Source organism: Nelumbo nucifera, chromosome 7, assembly GCF_055504915.1.
Source record: "Nelumbo nucifera cultivar China Antique chromosome 7, China Antique-T2T, whole genome shotgun sequence".
NCBI classification, from domain to species: Eukaryota; Viridiplantae; Streptophyta; class Magnoliopsida; order Proteales; family Nelumbonaceae; genus Nelumbo; species Nelumbo nucifera.
Window position 1 is genome coordinate 58,431,422 of NC_142655.1, and position 20,474 is coordinate 58,451,895.

The 20,474-nt window shown below is 35.8% G+C and overlaps 2 protein-coding genes across 8 annotated transcripts in view; one reads left to right on the plus strand and one right to left on the minus strand.

Annotated features, from left to right (window-relative positions):
• Nucleotides 1-1,049, plus strand: part of LOC104599755 (S-adenosyl-L-methionine-dependent methyltransferases superfamily protein) — a 104,567-nt gene extending 103,518 nt beyond the window's left edge. For 6 of the 7 annotated variants that reach the window (XM_088890912.1, XM_010262441.3, XM_010262440.3 and 3 more), the window contains one exon: nucleotides 730-1,049. In XM_088890912.1, coding sequence (XP_088747038.1) covers nucleotides 730-858 — 129 coding nt within the window. In that variant the 3' untranslated portion in view covers nucleotides 859-1,049. The remainder of the gene's footprint in view (nucleotides 1-729) is intronic. The other variant, XM_010262442.3, reaches the window with a different exon arrangement.
• On the minus strand, nucleotides 992-4,837 carry LOC104599754 (LEM3 (ligand-effect modulator 3) family protein / CDC50 family protein). The gene is made up of 8 exons (XM_010262438.3): nucleotides 4,300-4,837; nucleotides 3,386-3,444; nucleotides 3,195-3,269; nucleotides 2,999-3,112; nucleotides 2,794-2,864; nucleotides 1,758-2,055; nucleotides 1,351-1,640; nucleotides 992-1,246 (listed from the first exon to the last, which is right to left on the minus strand). Exons 1-8 carry the CDS (start codon nucleotides 4,604-4,606, stop codon nucleotides 1,192-1,194), a joined length of 1,269 nt encoding a protein of 422 aa, XP_010260740.1. The 5' UTR covers nucleotides 4,607-4,837; the 3' UTR covers nucleotides 992-1,191.
• Between the last annotated feature and the right edge of the window lie 15,637 nt (nucleotides 4,838-20,474).

A 20,474-nucleotide genomic window follows, 5' to 3' on the forward strand; every position in this document is an offset into this window, starting at 1 on the left:
CCTAAAAGCACATATGGTGCTGATAATCATTCTCATGTTTGAATAAAAAGTAGATTTACTGAGCTTAAAAACAGAATTTGGAAATTTTACCCATAGGCTAAGATCTCGGTTAGTGTTTTTTGTCTCAGTAGTCAGTCTATGATTATAGGAGCTTAATTTGGAGGTTATTTTTCTTAATGGAGGTGGCTTAAGGTTCATTCTTTAATTTGATCTTGGATAGATCACTGCATTTACTGTTTATTCAGGATGTTATGTATACAGTTGATATCGACTGTAACTCCTTTTTTTTAATGTCATATTGACTGCAAATCATGGAAAACAGGAACAAGACAAAAATGCTTGGTGATTGGTAACATGCTTTTTTGAGCAACCGATTGCTTCCACTTTTTGTCAAGTAGCCAATAGAAAATTCCTAGCACAATCTGAATGCATTCCTGAAACTGATAGAGTACAGCATCTCTTAAGAAATATCAAGGATGTTCATGTGTCCACATGTCAAAAAAATTTAAAAAAAAATCCCAAATATGAATGATAGGATCAGATGTATGCTCTACTAGATTTGATGATAATTTGGTCGAAGAATTATTGATTAGAGGACGGCTGCTAATGTATTGATCGTTCAAATCTATGCATGTACTGGAATTTCTTTCTGAAGCTGATTATGGTCATCCTACAGGTTTTAAAGTTATTCACTTGATAGTCATTGATATTTTCCCAATTCTTGTCCAGAGTGCTGCTTCGATGGCTGGTAGAAAAGTCACTGTCCTACGTCAAGCTGGAGCAGCTTGTGATCATCCTATTGACCCATCCTATCCAGAAGGCGCATACCTTTCCAATATCTTGCTTAGAGTACTGTAATATGCATCAAGATTTATGTATAACAAATGCAAACCATGTTAGTTTTCTAGTTTCCTTGTGGCATCTTCATTTCCAACAGAAGTTTGTTTAAATAATTAATCTCGTCAGAATGAAAACTAGTTAATCACTGCAATTTTGTAAAATTGAAATTGAATAGAAATATTTATATAAACATTCTTTTTCCCCTGAAATGATTACATGAGTTATATTGATGTTCTAATACAAAATTCGAAGACCCTACTGGGGGCAGTCCATACTTTACAAGCAAAGTCGTTCAGATCGATCAACATGCGAATCAGTACATTCGCCATGTATGACAACTAGGAAAAGTGCTTAGTGCCCCGCAGGAGTTCTGTTCCATGACAAATATGAGGGATCCCCAAGCCGCCTGCAAAAAGAAAGCTCAATAATGTCAGTAAAACTAAGGTAACATTAAAATTACCATGTGAGGAAACTGGTTCTGAGATTTTCTGTGGTCACAAGGATTGTTACCTTGGCTTCACCAGGTATGTAACAGTGAAGGCTATGGCCAAAAAGAAGCACAATCCACCAACTGTGAGGTATGCAATACCAAGAAAATCATTCTTTCCTCCAAGCCAGCTAGTGGTAGAAAGCACAAGCTTCTTCTTTCCCCCAAAACTATATGTGTTGTAATTGTTCTCTAGCGTCACCTGTATGACATCATTTACTTGGAGGTCTACCTCTATCTTTCCATACAATTTCCTGAAAGTTGGGAGAGCTGCAGTTCTCATCCATACAATGAGGTCTTCCTGTTCACTCAACTGTTGCACGAAATGCATCAAACTAGGTAAGGGCTTTGCCTCTTGCATAGCCAGATTAATGAACTAGTAACCCAATAAGTTGATGTTCCATAAAGATGATGGAGTTGAGTAACTTACTGGTATGGATTCATTCAGAGACGCACCACCTCTAAGAGTTCCATTTTGAAAATTCTTGGGGTAGACATCACTGCCAAACTTCCCCTCTCTATCACTCTTCCAGGAAATACCCTTCTTGTTCACTGTCAATTGTTGGTTGTTGCGAGAGAAGCTGTATGTGTCATTGAACAAGCTCCAAGCTATGAGACCACAAGGCACAATCGGAGACTCACTTGAGGTATCTTCAGGCTTACAACTGCTCGTGTCATTTGCGCTCTTGGGATCATGAAGCTGCTCGTCACTTCGGCTCTTGACATACCTAGGTCACAAGGTATTGTCAAATTGAGAGCCATGGAATTTATTATAAATATCTACGTGGTTGGAGTAAAAATAAAGTATCACGATAATAAAATGTAATGTACTTTCCAAGTGAATCTGCCAGTTGGTTCATTTAAAGAAGAATTATACAGGACACACGATTTTTCCACATAGCAACTTATTTGAGGCCCAAAAGGCCAAAATGATTCCTCATATTTCTCTCTCTCTATGAATCCCCAAAGACCTTGCCCTATTTTCAAAACAAGTCTGTTTATGGACTTAGTTTAAGATAACAATTGATAGCTCAGATGGTTACTATAGTTTGAGGAAAGGCTGAAACCTACAATACAAAGTGGTGGGGACTGCATGAGTGAAGACATAAAAAGGCACAGGTTCCTTCATTTGATGGAAGGGCTGGATTGGCAACAGGATACCTCTATGCAGAAATATTAGGTGAGGTTGCTAGCTTCCCTACATGGCCTAGTTAAAAAAACCTCGTTTTATTGTTTCTTATACCCATAAGACATCTACAAATGATGCTCAAAATACTTTCATATGGAACTATGCTTAAAACATCCAGAATTTCAACCTCATTCTTAAAGGAACACATGAATAGGTTGCATTTTTATGTTTTTCAGGTGGGATGAAGATATAAGTTTTTCTCATGATAGTTAATTACTTGATAAAATTTCTTATCTACAACTTTGGCATCAATGGTAGAAATGGAAAAGGCCGATACCTGCGATGATTCTGATAGAAGTTGTCGAGCTGATAATATACATAAATAGGCTGTTTCATGTGTTTTGGGACCTGCAAGAGTGAGTGGCTGAATATCACTCGCACTTTCATTCTGATGGGACTTGAAATAAATATGGTTCATCTACAACATTGGTTTCAAAAGTTTTTCTTTCAAGCAAAGAGAGGTTGTTTGCAAAGATCCTTACTGTTAGAGTTCTTTTGCAGGTTTTGCTTGCTGTGCCCTGTATAAATTTGACTTTATCGCCTCTTGAATCTGCTGGTATGCATTCGGTCTCATATCTATCAACAATTTCAACAACCTGCCAAAAGAATCAAAATCAATTGGGGGTAAAGGACCACAGAAAAGGATGTATAAGAGGTTGAATCAATTTTAAGACATACATCCCGGGAAGCGAGCAGTGAAGCAACACCAATGGGGATGAAGATGATACTAACAAGCAAAAATGCTGAGATCACCTGCAGGAAATATGGGGCTTGTTAGATGATACTAGCTCTGGTCTATGCTGAAGACATGTTAAGGAAAAGATAAAATATGAGGAAAAGAAATTATAGATCTCTTGAAGCTTGCTTACCCATTTTGGTGTAAGAATTGGCTTACAAGCTGGAAGCTCCTGTTGAGTAAACCTCGAATCTGAAATGCAAGTAAGATTATACAAAATCATTGGACATTATGAACATTTTAATTAATATTCTCAGATAATTGCTTCCTAGAAAAAAATTAAGAAGAAAAGTCTATTCTATAACAGAATCTTAACCCTTTAAGACCAGCCAATGTTTGCGATTGTTCTCTTCATTCCAACTCCAGTTATCCCAAGTGGGGAGAGCATATTGGAGAGAAAAGTTCCATAAACTTAAAGCACAATTCCGAGAATAAATAGATGTCAAAAATTAAAGTAGTTGACCCTCTGGATTAACCAAGCTAATTAAAGCCACAGTTTCATAAAAAGAACTCATTTATCATTTGGGAATTAATTTTTATGAGAAATAATTTGCTTTGCTAGTTTATCCTACTAAATATGTTTTCAATCTCTTTTTTGGGTAAATATGGGATTAAAAAAGAGCTCAACCAGTTCCATTAATCACCAAAAACAGCAGATTGGAAGAACCAAGGCAGGTGGAATTGAGCTGCTAGGGTTCAAACCTGCAAAAAGTAATATTCCAAAACGAACACCAAATAATAACTGACACACAGCAAACCAAAAAGTCCCAACTGATACATCGAAGAAGAGGAAGAGCATAAATAAAAGAAAATAAATAGAAACACTAAACAAGAGCTCAGAACGCAAGCGAAACGCCCATGAAAGTGAACAATAAAAGCAATTATGAAGAAAAGTAATGCAAGAAGCCCCATGTAGAAAACCTAAAAGAACAGAGATTTCAGGAGATTCGAACATGTGGGTATCACGGAAATCCATCTGGGCATCTACGAATTGACACTTAAACCCGAAAAAACAAGAAAAATATGAGACTTTGAGGAGATACTTACATTTGGGTCGCTTTGAATTCCTCCTGGGTGGTGAGGAATCGGCCGATCCACCGCCTGCGGAGCTCGATGCATTGTTCGAATTCATCGAACAATTTAATAGAAGAAAAAGAAAAGGGAAAAAAGAACCACCTAAAACAGGGAAAGGAGACGGAGAGGAAGAGAGAAGGGCAGAGATATGAAACCTGATTCCGAGGATGAATTTAGTTCGGAAATTTAAGAGGTGCGAAGTTCTTCTCTGGCTCTTTCTTCCTCTGGTTTGACTTTCAAAATAGGAGAATAGAGAGGAAAGAAAGAAAAAACAAAACATAAGAAATTTCTCCCTCTCTATATTGGACCCGTCGGCCACCTTCAGAGAAAGAGAGAAAGAAAGAGCAAGGAGCCAATGACCAATGAGAGGTCAAACAGAAAGAACTTCAGAAACGCGGTGCGGTTGGTTGCTAATTCCTAATTGGTAGATTAGTTAATGAGCTTATCATCATAATGGTTAATGGCCTCCTTCTAGAAACATGGGATGGTTGTGGTACAGTAGATCTATTCTTCTTCATGATTAATTGGTTGCATTGCATTTTATTGGGACCCATTGATTGAACGATTCTAACCGTTCAATGCCCTGCCTTCTGGTTGACTATTGATCTCAAGCGTTGATTTTGGTGAAATCCCTAGGCACAGCTTCTTGGTTGTTAATTCCTTCTTGCCCCATAAAATAAATAATAAAGAAAAAAAGGGGAGTCGCTGTGTTGTATAGGTGGGTTCCATTAGTACATCCACATGTCATGATTCTATGCTTAAAGAACTCTTGTCAAAACAACTTAACACATTTCCATCAATAGTTTGAATGAATGATGAATCCAATTCCCACTTCCCATACAAGTCTAAAGGGAAATTCTGGTAGGTAGAACTTAGAAGCTGCTCTCCTTGGGGTTTGAAAAAAGAAATAATCTTATTGATGTTGAGTTTCCAATTCAAGTATTTGCCTGAAAAATAATTGTTTTATCTCCATTTTTCATAGATATATATATATATATATATATATATATATATATATATATATATATATATATATCTATATAGGGTCCTGGTCAGAATAATCCAATGGTCAGTGCCTGAACCTGAAACAGAGAACATGATTGAGTTGAGTTTGTGGACAAATCACCCAAGCTGTGGTTAGAGAAATAATTTGATTTAATTAAATATTAAATTAGATATGATAGAAAACAATAAGAAACTGAGCTGAATGTGCCAGGAAGGTTCCTCTCTTGGCTTTCCACTTGCCTCTTCCTTTCAGAAATGCAACCCTCTTTTCTCTGTTTCTGGGTTCCCTTTTCTTATGCTCAAAGGATAATCACGTATATGAAAATTGAAGAAAGGGAAGAATGGAGCTTGGTATTCCTCGGACATGATCTCAACTGGTAAAAGTTGAGCCATTTATTTGAAGTGAGTATTGTTTTTGTTTGGGTCAACACTTCAGCCGCTGCAGTCCCAAATTCTAAGAGGATCGATCACCCATGACCCACCCAATTGTTGTGCACCACCACGCACGCGTACCTTGGAAATTGGAATAGGTTTATTTGGAAGAAAAAGAGCAAATGGGTGATGGGCCTGCTGGGGTGGATTTGGAAGAAAAGAGCAGTGAACGGGGTGATGTTGTAAAGGCATTTTTATTGGCAGATAGTGACAATGTTAAGAAGCCCAGCCCGTCTACCAATCCAATTCCAAACTCCAAAGGACCAAATCCATGAAGGGATTGGATCATGGGTTAACCGGTCATCCATTCTGTTGACCCAATTCCCATAATACCAAAATTATAGTGAATAATGTAATGTTACCGAAAACTTGCTAAGGATGAGGAGGGCGAAGGGGATGGAGATATGGACGATGAGTGGGATCGATGGTCAAGTGAGACAAGAGGATTTGGAGAACAATCACTTTGGAGGACATGATGAATGAGCAGAATATCACTTTGGTTGGCTTTTCTGGAGGTTTATGGGTGTTATGGGATAAGAACAAATGCAATATCGATGTAATCCTATATAATGAAAGATTAAGATTAGTTCACTCCCTTATTACTGATTTGTCTAATCAGAAATTAATCATATTTCTGCACCTTTTGTTTATTCTCCCCCAAACAAGACTAATCAAAATTTGGTATGGGAATGGTTAAAAAACATTGCTGAAAATACTAACAGGGAATGGTGCCCAATTGAGGACTTCAATGCGTTTAGGTCCAGTGAAAATAAAAGGGGAGGAAGAGTTGTCCTTCCTTCACATACAAGGGATTTTAATAATTTAATTAGTGACTGTAACCCCCTTGAAATGAACATAATTGGAAACCAATTCACATGGAAAAACTATCTCACATGGGAGAGGTTGGATTGGGTTCCCGTTAATGATGAGTATAGAAGGGAGTTTGCTGATGCAACTCTCACTAATCTGTCCTTTCTATCGTCCGACCACTCTCCCATCCTTCTTTCTACTGATCTCTCATCTCTCAATCTAAAGGGGTCCAAAGCCATTCAGATTTGAAGCCATATGGTGTGAGAACCCAAATCTTGTTGATATTACTACTCAATCATGGAGCCTTAATGCCATTGGATCTAGAACCCTTCAATTTATATATATATAAAAAAAAGTGGAATAAGGACCATTTTAGTAATATTTTTACAAAAAAGAGTGAGCTCCTTCATAAGCTAAATGAGGTTCAAAGCAAATTACTAGAGAACCCTAGTGATAGAGCCACTCTTAATCTGGAGCGTGCTCTTCAAAATCAATTTGACAATATTCTGAAACGCGAAGAAATCTTCTGAGCTCAAAAGGACAGAATTGAATGGATAAAATTTGGAGACAAAAATAATAAATTTTTCCTAATAGTAGGTCCATCAGAAGAAATATGAATAGAACTTTCAGATTAAAAAAAATGATGAGAGAATGGATGGAGGACCAACATCGATTATCAAAAAATTTGAAGATAAATTTTAAGTTAGAGAATGTTAATGGTGTGGATTATTTAATTAAAAACATCAGCCCGTGCATTTCAAATGAGCAAAACAAGTTTCTTTGTAAGGAAGTTGCAAACCAAGAGATTTGGAAAGCTTTAAATTCGATGAAAGATCTCAAAGCTTCAGGTGCAGATGGGTTGAAAGCGCTATTTTATAAAAAATTCTGGAATATCATTAGAGATACGGTGTGCAATGTAGTTAAAAATTTTTTAATTCTAAAAAATTAAACAAAATTCTTAATGAAACATTCATCACTTTAATTCCCAAAGTTAAAAGCCCAAAAAATGTTAACAATTTCAGGCCAATACGTCTTTGTAATGTTATTTACAAAATCATTACCAAAATTCTAGTCAACAGACTTAAACCGATTCTTGAATCAATTATTTGTCCCTTTCAGAGTGTACTTGTCCCAAATAGGCAAATCAATCACAATATTTTTATTGCACATGAAATGTTCCAATAAGAAGAAAAAAGGGAGATCAGGTTTTATGACCTACAAGGTTGGTATGGAGAAGGCTTATGAGAAACTTGAATGGATTGTTATAAAGAAAGTGCTTACAAAGTTTGGCTTCTAAAAGAAATGGATTGATTGGGTTATGACTTGCATTAAATTAGTTTCTTACAAAATATTGATTAATGGCTCTCCTTTTATAAAATTTGAACCATCTAGGGCATTAGATAGGGGGATCCTCTCTCCCCTTACATTTTTGTGTTATGTGCGGAGGCTTGAATTAGAAACCTAGTTTCCTCAATCAAGCAAAAGAGCCCAACTGGTTTCAAAGCCTCAAAGGGTGGTCCTTATATTCCAATCCTTCAATTTGTAGATGATTGTTTGATTTTTGGAAAAGCCATCATCCTTGCATGTGTGAAGATAAGGGAGATCCTTGCAAAGTTTGCAGAAGCTTTGAGACAAAGTCCAAACTTTGCTAAGTCAACTCTTAAAATTTCAAGTAACATCTCTTCAAGGCTACAAAAAATTCTATCAAAAATGCTAAGAATCCCTCCAGAGAAAAAAGATTCCACTTAATGGTAAAGTGTCAAAAGTGTTGTTCAATAATCTCAAAGATAAAGTCAATAATAAACTCACTGGATGGAAGATAAAGTCTCTCTCTCTCTCTCTCTCTTGGTATGGCCACCCTCCTTAACTCTACTATCAGCTCAATGCCACAGTTTATCATGAATTCGTTTAAAATTCCAAATAATGTAATTGAGGAGATTAACAAATGTCAAAGGAATTTTCTTTGGTCAAAAGGCAATGATGAAAAACCCATTCATGATGAGTTCGGGGAAAGTTTGCCTCCCCAAGAGATGGGGTGGTATAGACCTTAAAAACTTACATTGGGTCAATGAGGCTTGCTTAGCAATGTTAGGTGGATAAATTTTAAAAATGAGCATAACCTGTGGGTTTAAATGGTCTCCCATAAATACCTTAGAAACGACTCCCTTTGGAGTATTAAGCCTAAGAGTGGGATTTCTTGGCCATGGAAGGGAATTTTAAATTCCAGAGATTTACTCAAAAGGAGTATGGGTTGGATTGTGGGCAAAGGAAAAAACACAAAGTTTTGGAATGACAACTAGTTAGATTTGACCCCAATTGAGGAAAGAATAGACAGAGACCCTTCAAGGGTTGCAATCGAGCAAAATGACTTACTTGTAAGCGATGTTATTAATCATGAAAGATATAATTGGGAGGAGTATAAGATTCACAATTTAGTCCCCCCCCCCCAATTTGGAATAACATTAGAACTATCTCTATCCCTTCTTACTCAAATGATGATAAATTGATTTGGATATTAAACTCCCAAAGGTCATTTTACTATTGGATCTGCTTACAAAGAAGCTATTATTATGCACAAGGATCTAGGTGACCTAGACTTGCAGCTTAGCAAAACCTAGCGGCTTAAGATTCTTCCAAAAATCAAAACTTTTATTTACCTGCTACTAAACTCTAGGCTACCTACAAAAGCCTTCCTGAGGACTAGGGGTGTTCCCATTGATGGAGTTTGTGGCTTCTATGATGATGAACACTTTTAAAAATTGCTCAGATATGTTGCCTAACAAGTCTAGAGTATCATAAATTCTAATGTTAAGGGGCCAAATGATAATGACTATTCGATTAGGGAATGGTGGAATGGTTTGTTTGGTAAGTCCAATATGTCTGATACTACGATTCTTGTGAAATCTTGTTTCATTTTGTAGTAGATTTGGAAGAACATAAATGAAAAAAAAAAATTCACAACCAACGTCAGCACCCTTTGGTCATTATTGATAGAGCTTTATCTCTATATGTTAACTACAATGTAGAGAATGTAGATACCTTGAGCCTTAAACAAACAAAAGTATGGAAGCCCATCAAATGGAAAGAACCAAGAGAGGGCTCTATAAAAATTAATTTCCACACTTCTAGCAATGATAAAGTTGAAAGTGCAATCAATTGCCTTGTGAGAAACCACATTGGAAATATTCTAGAAGCCAAGGCTTATTTTATTGTAAAATCTTCAATCAATATAACGGAGGCTTAGGCTACGTGAAAGGCCCATAACTATGGATACAGATGAATTGGATCAGATTCGAATCAAGGTATATCCGAATCCGTTCTAACACTGGTAAGAGCTGATCCGATCTAACCTAAAGATCCAACTGGATCTCATAAGTATGGATTATAATTCAAATTTGATGAAGAAGTTGGATTTTCAAATCTGATATGGTCCGATTTAAATTTAAAACAAATAAATTATTAAAAGAAAAATAAATATAATAATTAAAAAAGAAAAACAAAAATACAAGTATCTTTTCAACTATTTTCATCATATATATACTTGCTTTTATAAAAAAAATAATTAATATAACAAATTTACAAAAATTTAATATAAACAATATATGTATAAATAAATAAATAACATATATATTAGATCGGATAGGGGGTGTTACCAATCCAATCTAATTTCTGATAGGATCCTATTTCTTGATCCGATCCAGAGATCCGAGCAGGGGATATCCGAATATGACAAAATAGGACCAGATCATACCAGGATCCAATCCATTTGCACCCCTACCCATAACATTGCTCTTAACTATAGGGGTCTCCCCATCTGCGTTGAAGGAAACTCTCTTCTGGTGATATCAAGCTTAAAAAATAAAGTGGATATCCTATGGAGACTAAAGACCATTGTTGAGGATTGCTTGAAGCTGGTTGGAGTATTGGATTGCGGAGTCACTTACACCCACATTTTCATGGAAGCCAATCAAGTTGTAGATTGGATGGCACATCAAGCTCTTTCGTCCTCTCTCAACCCTCTTAGTTTTTGGTCTTCCTCCACTCCTAGGGATTTAAGTATTATCTATTTTAGTGATTATTGGGCCAAACTACTCCCGCCTTATGTAGCACTTCTTGTTTCTACAAAAAAAAAGCTTGTTAACATTCAACATCTCTCTCTCCATCTCTTCTATTGTTGATGATTGGAAGACCTAGGGTTTTAACAACCTGCTATCATAGAAAAATCGTCGTTAGGCATCTTAGAGTTCTTTCCCAAAGTAGAATCTCCAATGCAAGTAAGGCAAAAGCAATAGGACAAGCTAGAGGAACAATAGAGTAAGTGTGTAATAGGATGTGTTGTACCTTAGGACAAGTGGCCTTATATAGAGGAAGAGCTCAAGCCACGAAGAAGTAACAATTTTGATTGAATTAGGTTCCATACCAAGGTGTTCTACGTGGAGATGTTGAGGTAGCAAATACGAAGAGTTGCAATCTGGACTGCCCATCCTCATTTGATATGGATTGTTGGTGGCCCTGTAAAAGGGAAAGGTGTGAGAAACTTGACCTATCATTACCTCATTCTTGAGTCTTGGTGTTCTTAGGTTGGCTCACTACGTCATCTCCATTTCTCTCGCTTTTCCAAGCTCTTTCAACCTTTTCTTCAATTTGATAAGGTTCTCTTCCTTTTAATCACATTTTAGTGGTGATGTCTTCTTCTAGATTGAATTCCAAGTAGAGCAGTTCAAGCAACTTAAGCAACTCAAGGTCAGATTCTAAAACTTTGACCTCAAAGTCCCATGGGGGTAGTATTGGTTGATATAAATAGCAAGGCATGTGTCCTTTCTCCAACTGGTCTCTCTAGATTCTGTTAACAATATTATATTCTTAAGGAGTTTAGGCTTAGGATTTTTGAGTAGGAGGAGAGAGCTTGTTCTTACAAGTAAGGTGAGCTCTATATATACAAGCATAGTCTTCAAGAGAGACTTAGGTTTCCCCTCCATGACTTGGTCGACAAGGTTCTTTCGCATTATGGCGTGGCTTTGGTGTAGCTTGTCCAAAACTCACTTAGATTAGATTCTTGGTCGGTATTATCTTGATGGCTCATCATCATAACATCCCCTTAAATTTGAGAATGTTCTGAGTTCTATTCATTCTAAAGTGCTATCCACTTAAATAGGCAAGAAAGGTCTCCATGGTACTCCTTCCTCCATTTATGACTAGGAGAGTTATTATTTTTTTTCATTTCCCACAAGTAGGGTTAGCCTTGCAAGACTAAGTGGGGGGTGTCCTTTAGACACCAAGGCATCCAAGTTTTCCTTCAATGAGGGGACAACCTAGAAGCAAAGATTAAGTTAACCACTTTTTGATCGAAGACATATTGGTTGGTGTGGATTTGAGCCCAACTCACCTAGGTAATAGACTTCTCCTAGTCATCTTTGATTATTGCTCTTCATTTATTTTGCTAATTTCAACTCATTTTATTGATGTAGATTGTGAGATGGTGGCAAACAAACAAGGATTGATAACAACTACCAAGAAGAAGAAGGGGTCTCAAAAGGCCATTGGAAGCAAAATGAGCTAGCTCGGTTCCTAAGGCTTCAAAATGAGGTAGAAGCGACATTGTAATCATTGAAGACAAGTGGCCTTCCTCCTCTCATAAGTCCCAAGAGGATACCCTTAGCCCTTACTGAGTACCCAATCCTCCAACTTGAATGATTGGTGATGACAGGAGATTCCATTTGGAACAATCGGGCCACCTTGGAGTTGGCTTGGGGTGTCTTTCTTCCTAGAAATTAAAAAGAGCTTATGACTTTTCCTAACTTGGTGTTGAAGAGTAAAGCCTTCAACAAGGTCATGGAATTAAGGGTTTTCTTGTAATTTACTTTGGCTTCGTTGCCCTTATCCATCATAATCTTCTTCTTTTTTTTTTCTTTTTTATAGATTGCCACAATTTTCAATGACCTTTGTGATCAAATAAGGGTGATATCTAGTAAATTTTCGAACGTGATCAACGAGTAGGATTCCTTTAAAGTCAAAGTTGATGAGCTAAAAAAGGGCAATATAAAGTAAAAGGACATGCTTACCAGTTAGAAGGAACCTCTTCTTTGTGCTAAATAGAGGCCATTGGAAGCAAAATAGAAGGCTTCAAAAGTATATAGGAGAGCCTTAGAGGCTAGTCTTATCTTTAGAGTTTCATGATTTTTCACAAGTAGGTAGAGAGGCTCTTCTTGAGCTCCAACCTTAGCTCCTTAGATCCTTTTTCCAAGGAAAATATCATCACAACTTTGAATGAAACTTGGGATATTTAGGTTGACATTATTGGTGAAGTGGCCAAGGGAAACCAATGAGCTCAAGGGACCTTTTTTTCTGCATGTTTTTTATTTTTTATAAAATATATACACCTTAGGCCTTTGGGTCCAATTTTGTACAAAAAAAAAATACTTCACAAAAGAAAGACTCATTATGGTATACTTTGAGTTCAATTCCATGCCATGCTCCTCGTCCCACCTCCTCTCCATTTGAAGGGTGAATAAATGCTTAGATTGGTTGTTTAATAATTCAGCCAAGCTCTTTAGCTCACTATCTCTTGCTAAACTAAGTTAGGATGGCTACCGTTTTTCCTATGACTTCAGGCAAATCAGTTTGACTATGAGATCAATTTAGTTAGTATTGGTTAGTTTTTTATTCATGTTGGTTTTACTATCATTTCCAACCAAGTTTAACTCTAGTTAAGACTTTAGTTTGAGCTCATTGTTTATTGGATGCTTCATCTAACCGAGTTAGTATTGGTCAGTTCTTGAGTTAAGTTGGTTTTACCACTATTCCCTGTCGAGAACTAACCCTAGTTAGGACTTTCAATTTGAGCTTGCAACCCTTCATGTCTTTTCATAGAGGAGTAAAACACCAAAAATAATAAAAGATGATGGAGAGAATTTATTAGTTTTCAAAGTTTCATTTACAAGGTATAGTATTCCCTTCAAAAGTCTTGAGTTGGTAGGTACTCAACCCTAGCACTTTGGTGAATTCATATGGGCCTTCCTAGTATGGGTGTAAACAAATCAAATTCAAATAAAATGGAATGGACCGGGGTTGAAGCCCTAGATACCACAGTTGAGTTGCTTTTCTTAGAGTCAACAAAAATGCTCAATACATGATGGCTCTTAAGGCACCACGTAGAAGCATAAAATCTTCGAAGCTTACCAAATGATCAATTAAGTTTCTCATCATATCATAAATGCTCAATGCTTGGATGAGTGGGAGCTCCTTGGTGATTTCGAAGTTGTCTAGGATATTTGTTTTCCTAGTTTTCACTTCTTACAGCATGGTTCCAAGCTCGGCATCTAGCTCATTGATCCTCCTATCATGGTCGTCATCTCTCATGCTTAGTCTTTTAGATTTGTTTTCATTGACCTGAATTTGGATGGAACTTTGGATTGTTCTAACCCTAGTAGCTTGTTAGGTCAATGTGCTCTACAACTCCTTGATCAACTTCGAATGTTGTCCTTTTGAACTGGTGGATTGGCTTCTAAAGTACTCCTTTTGCATTCTAGCCAACCATTGGTAGGTTGGCCACTGGTAAGCCATCTCAAACCTTGAACCTAACAATGAGAGATTAGACCTACTCAATGAGCTAATTGAATTGATCCATGGTGATGACAACTTGTGGTGGTGGTTGCCTTAGAGGAATAGAGTCATTTTGGGCCTTTATGGCTCTCTTTAAGTTTGGGTCTTTCTCGTTCTTTGTGCCATGAACCTTTGGTTGTTTTTCTCAGAGACGTTGCCACTTATTGTTGCTTAGATATGCAACAACGAGATGATTAATTAGAAGTCCTAGGGTTTTGATGACTTACAATCAGAAGGAAAAAAACCATTAGAGACCTCAAAGTTCTTTCCTTGAGGTGGAATCTTTGATGCTCAAATCAAACAATGAAAGTGCAAAGAGAGCAAGAGGCTAAGCTAGAGGAATAGTAGAGTAAGTATGTAATAGGATGTGTTGTAGCTTGTGGACAGGTGCCTTCATATAGAAGAGGAGTCTTGGGCTGAAGAAGTAATGGTTCTCTTGATTAGGTTGGGTTCTACACCAAAATGCCTCTTTACTCAGCCGTCTATTTTTGTAATAAATGTACACTCATTTTGGGCTCCTCATTCCTCATCAGTCATGTTGGCAAATTTGGCTTGGGCAATGCAGTGCTTTTTTGATTAGCAATCGATATTTAGCCATATTACCTTGCACCACTCATCTAGAATACTATGAAGGGAAGCATTTAGATTAACAATATCCCAGATATGTGGTGCATGATGAAGTTGCTTTCCATACACAAAAGAAAAGGAAAATAAAATACAATGTGGCAATCTAATAGGTGTATATATAGTTAAATTATTTATCCATCTATAAATACTTTATACTTTGGTGGAATCTAAAACTGAAAATGTGGATTGGGCAGAGTTGATGTGTTCCATGTAACTTGATGTATTACAAACACTAATGGGTTGGGTGTGGGTTACGAGAGGTGGCAATTGTTTTTATTTTAGAAAATAAAACCATTCACAATAGTCAATAAGTGAAACAAAGAATTGAGTGAGATAATGTATCATGCAGAGAAAACTCCCAAGCAGCTAAGGCCATGTTTGGTTCAACTCTCATTATTGTTCATATCTTTCCAATAATAAAATTCTACAATGGACAAAAATGGATAAAAATGAGTAGAATGAGAAAATGTTTCTACAAACCAAATGCTTATTTCCAAAAAAAAAAAAGAATTCTTTTATGGCAAGAATGAGAATAAAAGAAGCCATGTGCTTTGGAGTTTAAAAGTATTATGGCTTTTAGATTAGTATGTTTTAAATGCAACTCTTACCAAACACTCAAGAGTACCATTTGAATTTCAACAAACTCTTGAGGTCTCCGTTTTATCCAATAGTTTGTGGGCTTCTGGATAACTGGATTTGTTTGAATCTAAGGCTTAGGTTTTCATTCTGAATTGGATGGAGTGTGACTTTGGCTGTCCGTTTTATCAAATAGTTTGTGGGGTTTTGGATTTGTTTGAATCTGCTGTCCAAAGGCTCTCTTCACAAAATATATTAGTAATACCATACTGCCATGCCTTCACATTTCACGCAGGGAGAGAGCCCTGAGGACAGCACAGGCTGTCTAACGTACGACAGCCAAATTATCAATCGGTGTGATTGAATTCAAATCAAGTTTGATACATATCATGTGGCACGATTTTTATTATTTATTTATTTATTTTGATTCATCATGTGGGCATGGTATTACTGCCAGACCTGTTCATGGCCGGGTTCGGGTTTGAGTTTTATCAAAATGCTAATGGGTCTAGTCCAATGTCCAAGTCTGATACAATGTAAAACTGAGCCCGAAGCCTGGCCTGTGAACAGGTTCGTTTTAAAGCCTATAATAGAAATATTGAGTGAATACTCTCTCTTGATGGGCCTTTGCCCATCAGGCCATCTACAATTTGCATTTGTGAAGAATAATTGGATTCATAGAAAAATCTATGATACGAAAAAGATATAGTATGAAAAGAGTTTTGATCAATCAAAACCCACCCATGAATTTTAATAGGTAATACATGACCACGTTTATAATTCTAATTGATTGGTCAGACGTTTTTCAGATATCATATCTTTTCTATATCATAGTCGATCTCTTAGATTTCATAGTGCAAGGACCATTGGTTGGTGCAACGGAAAAATTTCAGACTGGCAAGCGTGTATAAATGCAGGTTTGGGTGTGAGAGCAGTCATTTCATGTAAATAAATAAATAAATAAATAAAATAAAGGTAATAATTAGGGTTAGGGGTGATAATTTATGTTTTCAATGTTTCAGTCATCATATCGAGGCAGAAATATTTAGATACATGGATAAATATGAAAATTATACCATTAATTAATCGTATCAAATTTTCAAATACGGATATACATGATTTGTTATCGCATGGGTAATATGATACAATCCTTGTAATTCCTTTATTCAAATTAGTTGTTTTCGGTTGATATGATATGGTTTGATAACCCATTTAATTCTATATTAAATGATATATATATATATATATATATATATATATATATATATATATATATAACCCAAATTAACATGAAATTAGCACAATTAATTTGTTTAAATTAATCAATAACTAGACTTAGATAGTCAATCACCTATTATTTAAACAAATTTATAAAAACTATTTAACGTCATCTTTACCTACCGTCATAATTTTTCATCAAAATATAATTCAAACCAACATCCCTAAATTAAAACTAAAACATATACATCCATGATTCGATACTTGAAACTTCAAAGGTAATGATATAAAAATTTCTATAGATAGGTGGACACGACCTACATGATCATAAATAAGTTATTTCCAAATTAAATGGATCAATTTAAAATTGATATATTTATTAATCGTGTTAAATAGGTCAACATAATTTTAATAGAAACACAATTAAGATAAATTTAAACCTACTAATATTATCATAGGATTTTTAAACTTTTTGTCCTGAATATCGGCCGCACTAGTGAGGATTGAATCAATGAGTAGTCAAGACCAACATCGGACAAGCCCTTTTTATATTTTTAATAGACATACGATAGTTTTACATGATGATATGGATGTGAAACCAAGACAAAAAATCACTTTGCCTTTTCTGGCATTACTTTTACTATATCAAGTGGTTACTTGCCTTGGTTTCACGTCTAGATCGCCATATGAAAATATGATCTATCTAAGTAGTATTTTACAATGTGAATAGTTTTATTTTCTACTGTTAACAACAGTAAAAAATGATTTCTTACACGTGCCAATCAATTAATAGAGTCGTAATCCAAGTCAAAATCAAATAGGTAGACTCTGGCTCTATAAATTTCATCAGCCTGTGATTGGAGTGCACCTTAAACAGGCTCAGGTTAAGCTTCTATAAAAAATTTGAATTGCTTGGTCGAAAGATTCGAGCTAGGGTGTCAACGGTATTGGAAAATTCGATTTTGAATTCATTCGAATATCTAATCGGTCGGATTCAAATATTCTATTCACACCGAATAGCTAATCGGATTCGAATTCGGATACGATCTGGCTCGATTCAATAAATATTCAAATTCGATCGATTATTTAATTCTTATATATAATATATTAAACATTTAAATGTCTTATATAATTTATATATATAATAATAATTAAATTATATGAATAATTTATATATTTATATACTTTATGTAAATAAAATATTTATTAATTATCTAAAATAATTAATTAATCGGATTTGAATTCGATCATTTACACCCCTAACCTAAGCCCGAAGCAGCGTAAAATGCTAACTTTAGCCAAATCAAGTAGATAGACTTAGGGCCTGTTTGGGAGGGCTTCTGCACCAGAGGTGAGGTGAGGTGAGATGATTCAACCATGGTGGTTGAGCACCCGTGTTTCTGAGAAACTACCTCTACCAGGAGTAGCTTACTTATTTCAATAGTATTTTTAATGTTTAGAACACAGTGAAGGGCTTTCTGGATTTCACCAAATACAACTTCTGACGTTCCTGTGAAGGGCGGCAGGGCCTAGCTTGGAATGCCAGAAGCTGGGTCCAGAAAGCCCTCCCAAATGGGCACTTAGGCTATGTTTGGTTTCAAGGAAAAAGTAGGGAGAGGAAGAGAAAAATAGGAAAACTTATACAAGGTTTGTAAAGGTTTCACTACCTATCCCTTCCTTTCCTTACTTTTTTCCTTCAAACCAAACGCAACCTTAGTGAAAACATTGAATACCATCAGCCTATGAAATGATACAAAATTAATCTCTAAGACAGCTGTCCATGGGTTAGGCTTTATTTGTGGTTTACTGCGAGGGTGGTACTTTATTTGCAGAGCGGGTCAAATGGAGTGTCTCTGCTGTAGTCCGTAAGGCTTAATTTAGTTTGGAAGGAGTACAAATAGAAATATTTTGTATACAGTGCAAATACATACAAAAGATACAAAATACAAGATTTTGCATTCTATATATCTGTATTTGTACTCCTTCCAAAAGGCACAGTTTGAAAAGAGTATAAATACATATATTTGTATTTATACAAATATATTTATAGTATAAATATATATAAGATTCTGCACTCTACGTATATTTGTATTTATACTCTCCATATATTTGTATGGAGAAATAGATGGGCTCACGCTACTGGTTAAGGTGTTAATAACCGAGAGATGGACATTTCAGATAGGGCTGCAAGTCAGGTTGTCCAATTTTAATAACTTCAACTTTGTCGGGCTTGAATTAGGTTTTGGGCCTTCCAATCCAATAATCCAACTCAATCCAAATTGCACCTCTTAGTTTCAAGAGAATTTTTCTTACCGGATCCTTTGGGCATTTAACTTTTTTTTTTTTTTATGCTTTTTAAACAAAGATGACTTCCCACATAAGTTTGGATCTGCTCCTCACATTACATAGGCCGTGTATATAGAACATCTCGTATTTGTAAATTTTTAATTCATGGGGAAATGTTTCAATTACACGGCCAAAACATTCCATGAGGTCAGTGTGAGGTGTGTTCTGTGAGGAGCAGATCCGATCTCTTTGAGCAAAAACAATGTACGGTGATCGATTCAACCATCCGGTCCAGTCAAAGTCTGACCACATTGATTTTTATGTTTATTTGTGCGACATTTTCTTTTTTTTTTTTTTTTTTTTGAAAAGCCAAACTCTTTTTGTGAGCTAAATCCAGAGGCACCGACCCATGTTTAGAACTCTAAAAGTAAACCATTATATTCAGGTTTCAGAAAGCTTTATCAATCAACTGAATGTAAAAGCTGTTGACAATTTTATAAACTAAAATCACTAAGGGTTTGTTTGGTCCGCAATTAAAATTAGAATCAGAATCAAAACTAAAATTCATCGGAATCAAAATAGAAATCTATTGGAATCAAAATTGAAATGGTCTATTCGTCTTTTCTGCTTGATCCGGACCACAAACAGACCCTAAATTCAGGTCTCAGAAGACTATCAATCAAATGAATGCAAAAACTGTTGATCCTGAAAATTTCCATTCAGCAATTTATACACACAGTTATTATATATCTCATCTTCCTCATATTGGTTCTGGTCTTTCCCAGAAAATTTCCATTCATAGAAATATGATTCTAGCATGAATAAAAAAATATTATAAAAATAACAAAAAGGTATTTGAAATCTGAAAGTAGCTATGTAATTTGCGTTGGGTCTAGAGTAATAAATCCGTGTGTAATTTCACGAAAATTTGATTTTGGATACAGTAAAAGAAAATAAGACTAAAAAATAAAAAAAAAATACTGGATAGATTTATTTTGGCCGAAACTTTACATATGTCAAATATTAAAATAATATCATATATAGTATATGTTAAAATAAAATGGATGATGCTATAACCACATAAGTAAGACAAAATTTGAACATCTTAATAGTTTTCACCATATAGACAAACAGAGGAATCGGAGCTTTAGGATATTGAGTTGGCTTTTATGTGGGTTGTGCTTTTCGGTTGGATTGGGCCCAAAAACAAAATCCTGATCCAACCTATAGTCTTCATTGAACTGTGCTTTTTTCTTTGATAGGTGAGCTTGATTGAACTTGGGTTACGATTTTCTAAGTCACATCTCACAGTCCCGAGTCATGTGTACTGAGTTACTCACTTCTATGGTATGACAGTATGAGCAAACAAGCAGAGTAAATTGTGGAGTGTGACTGAGTGAGGGAGACATGCAGTAAAACAAACAAGTGTCATTTTTGCTCAGATGTGACATTTGATATTTTAATGTAACAACCATCCATCATCAACAGTTGATGTGAAATTCCATTGGGGAAGGCCCTCCTGGACAAGTAGTTGTGATCGCTTTGTCAATGTACAAAATGGTTGAAGGTGTCCTCCAAAGGAATACAGTTGA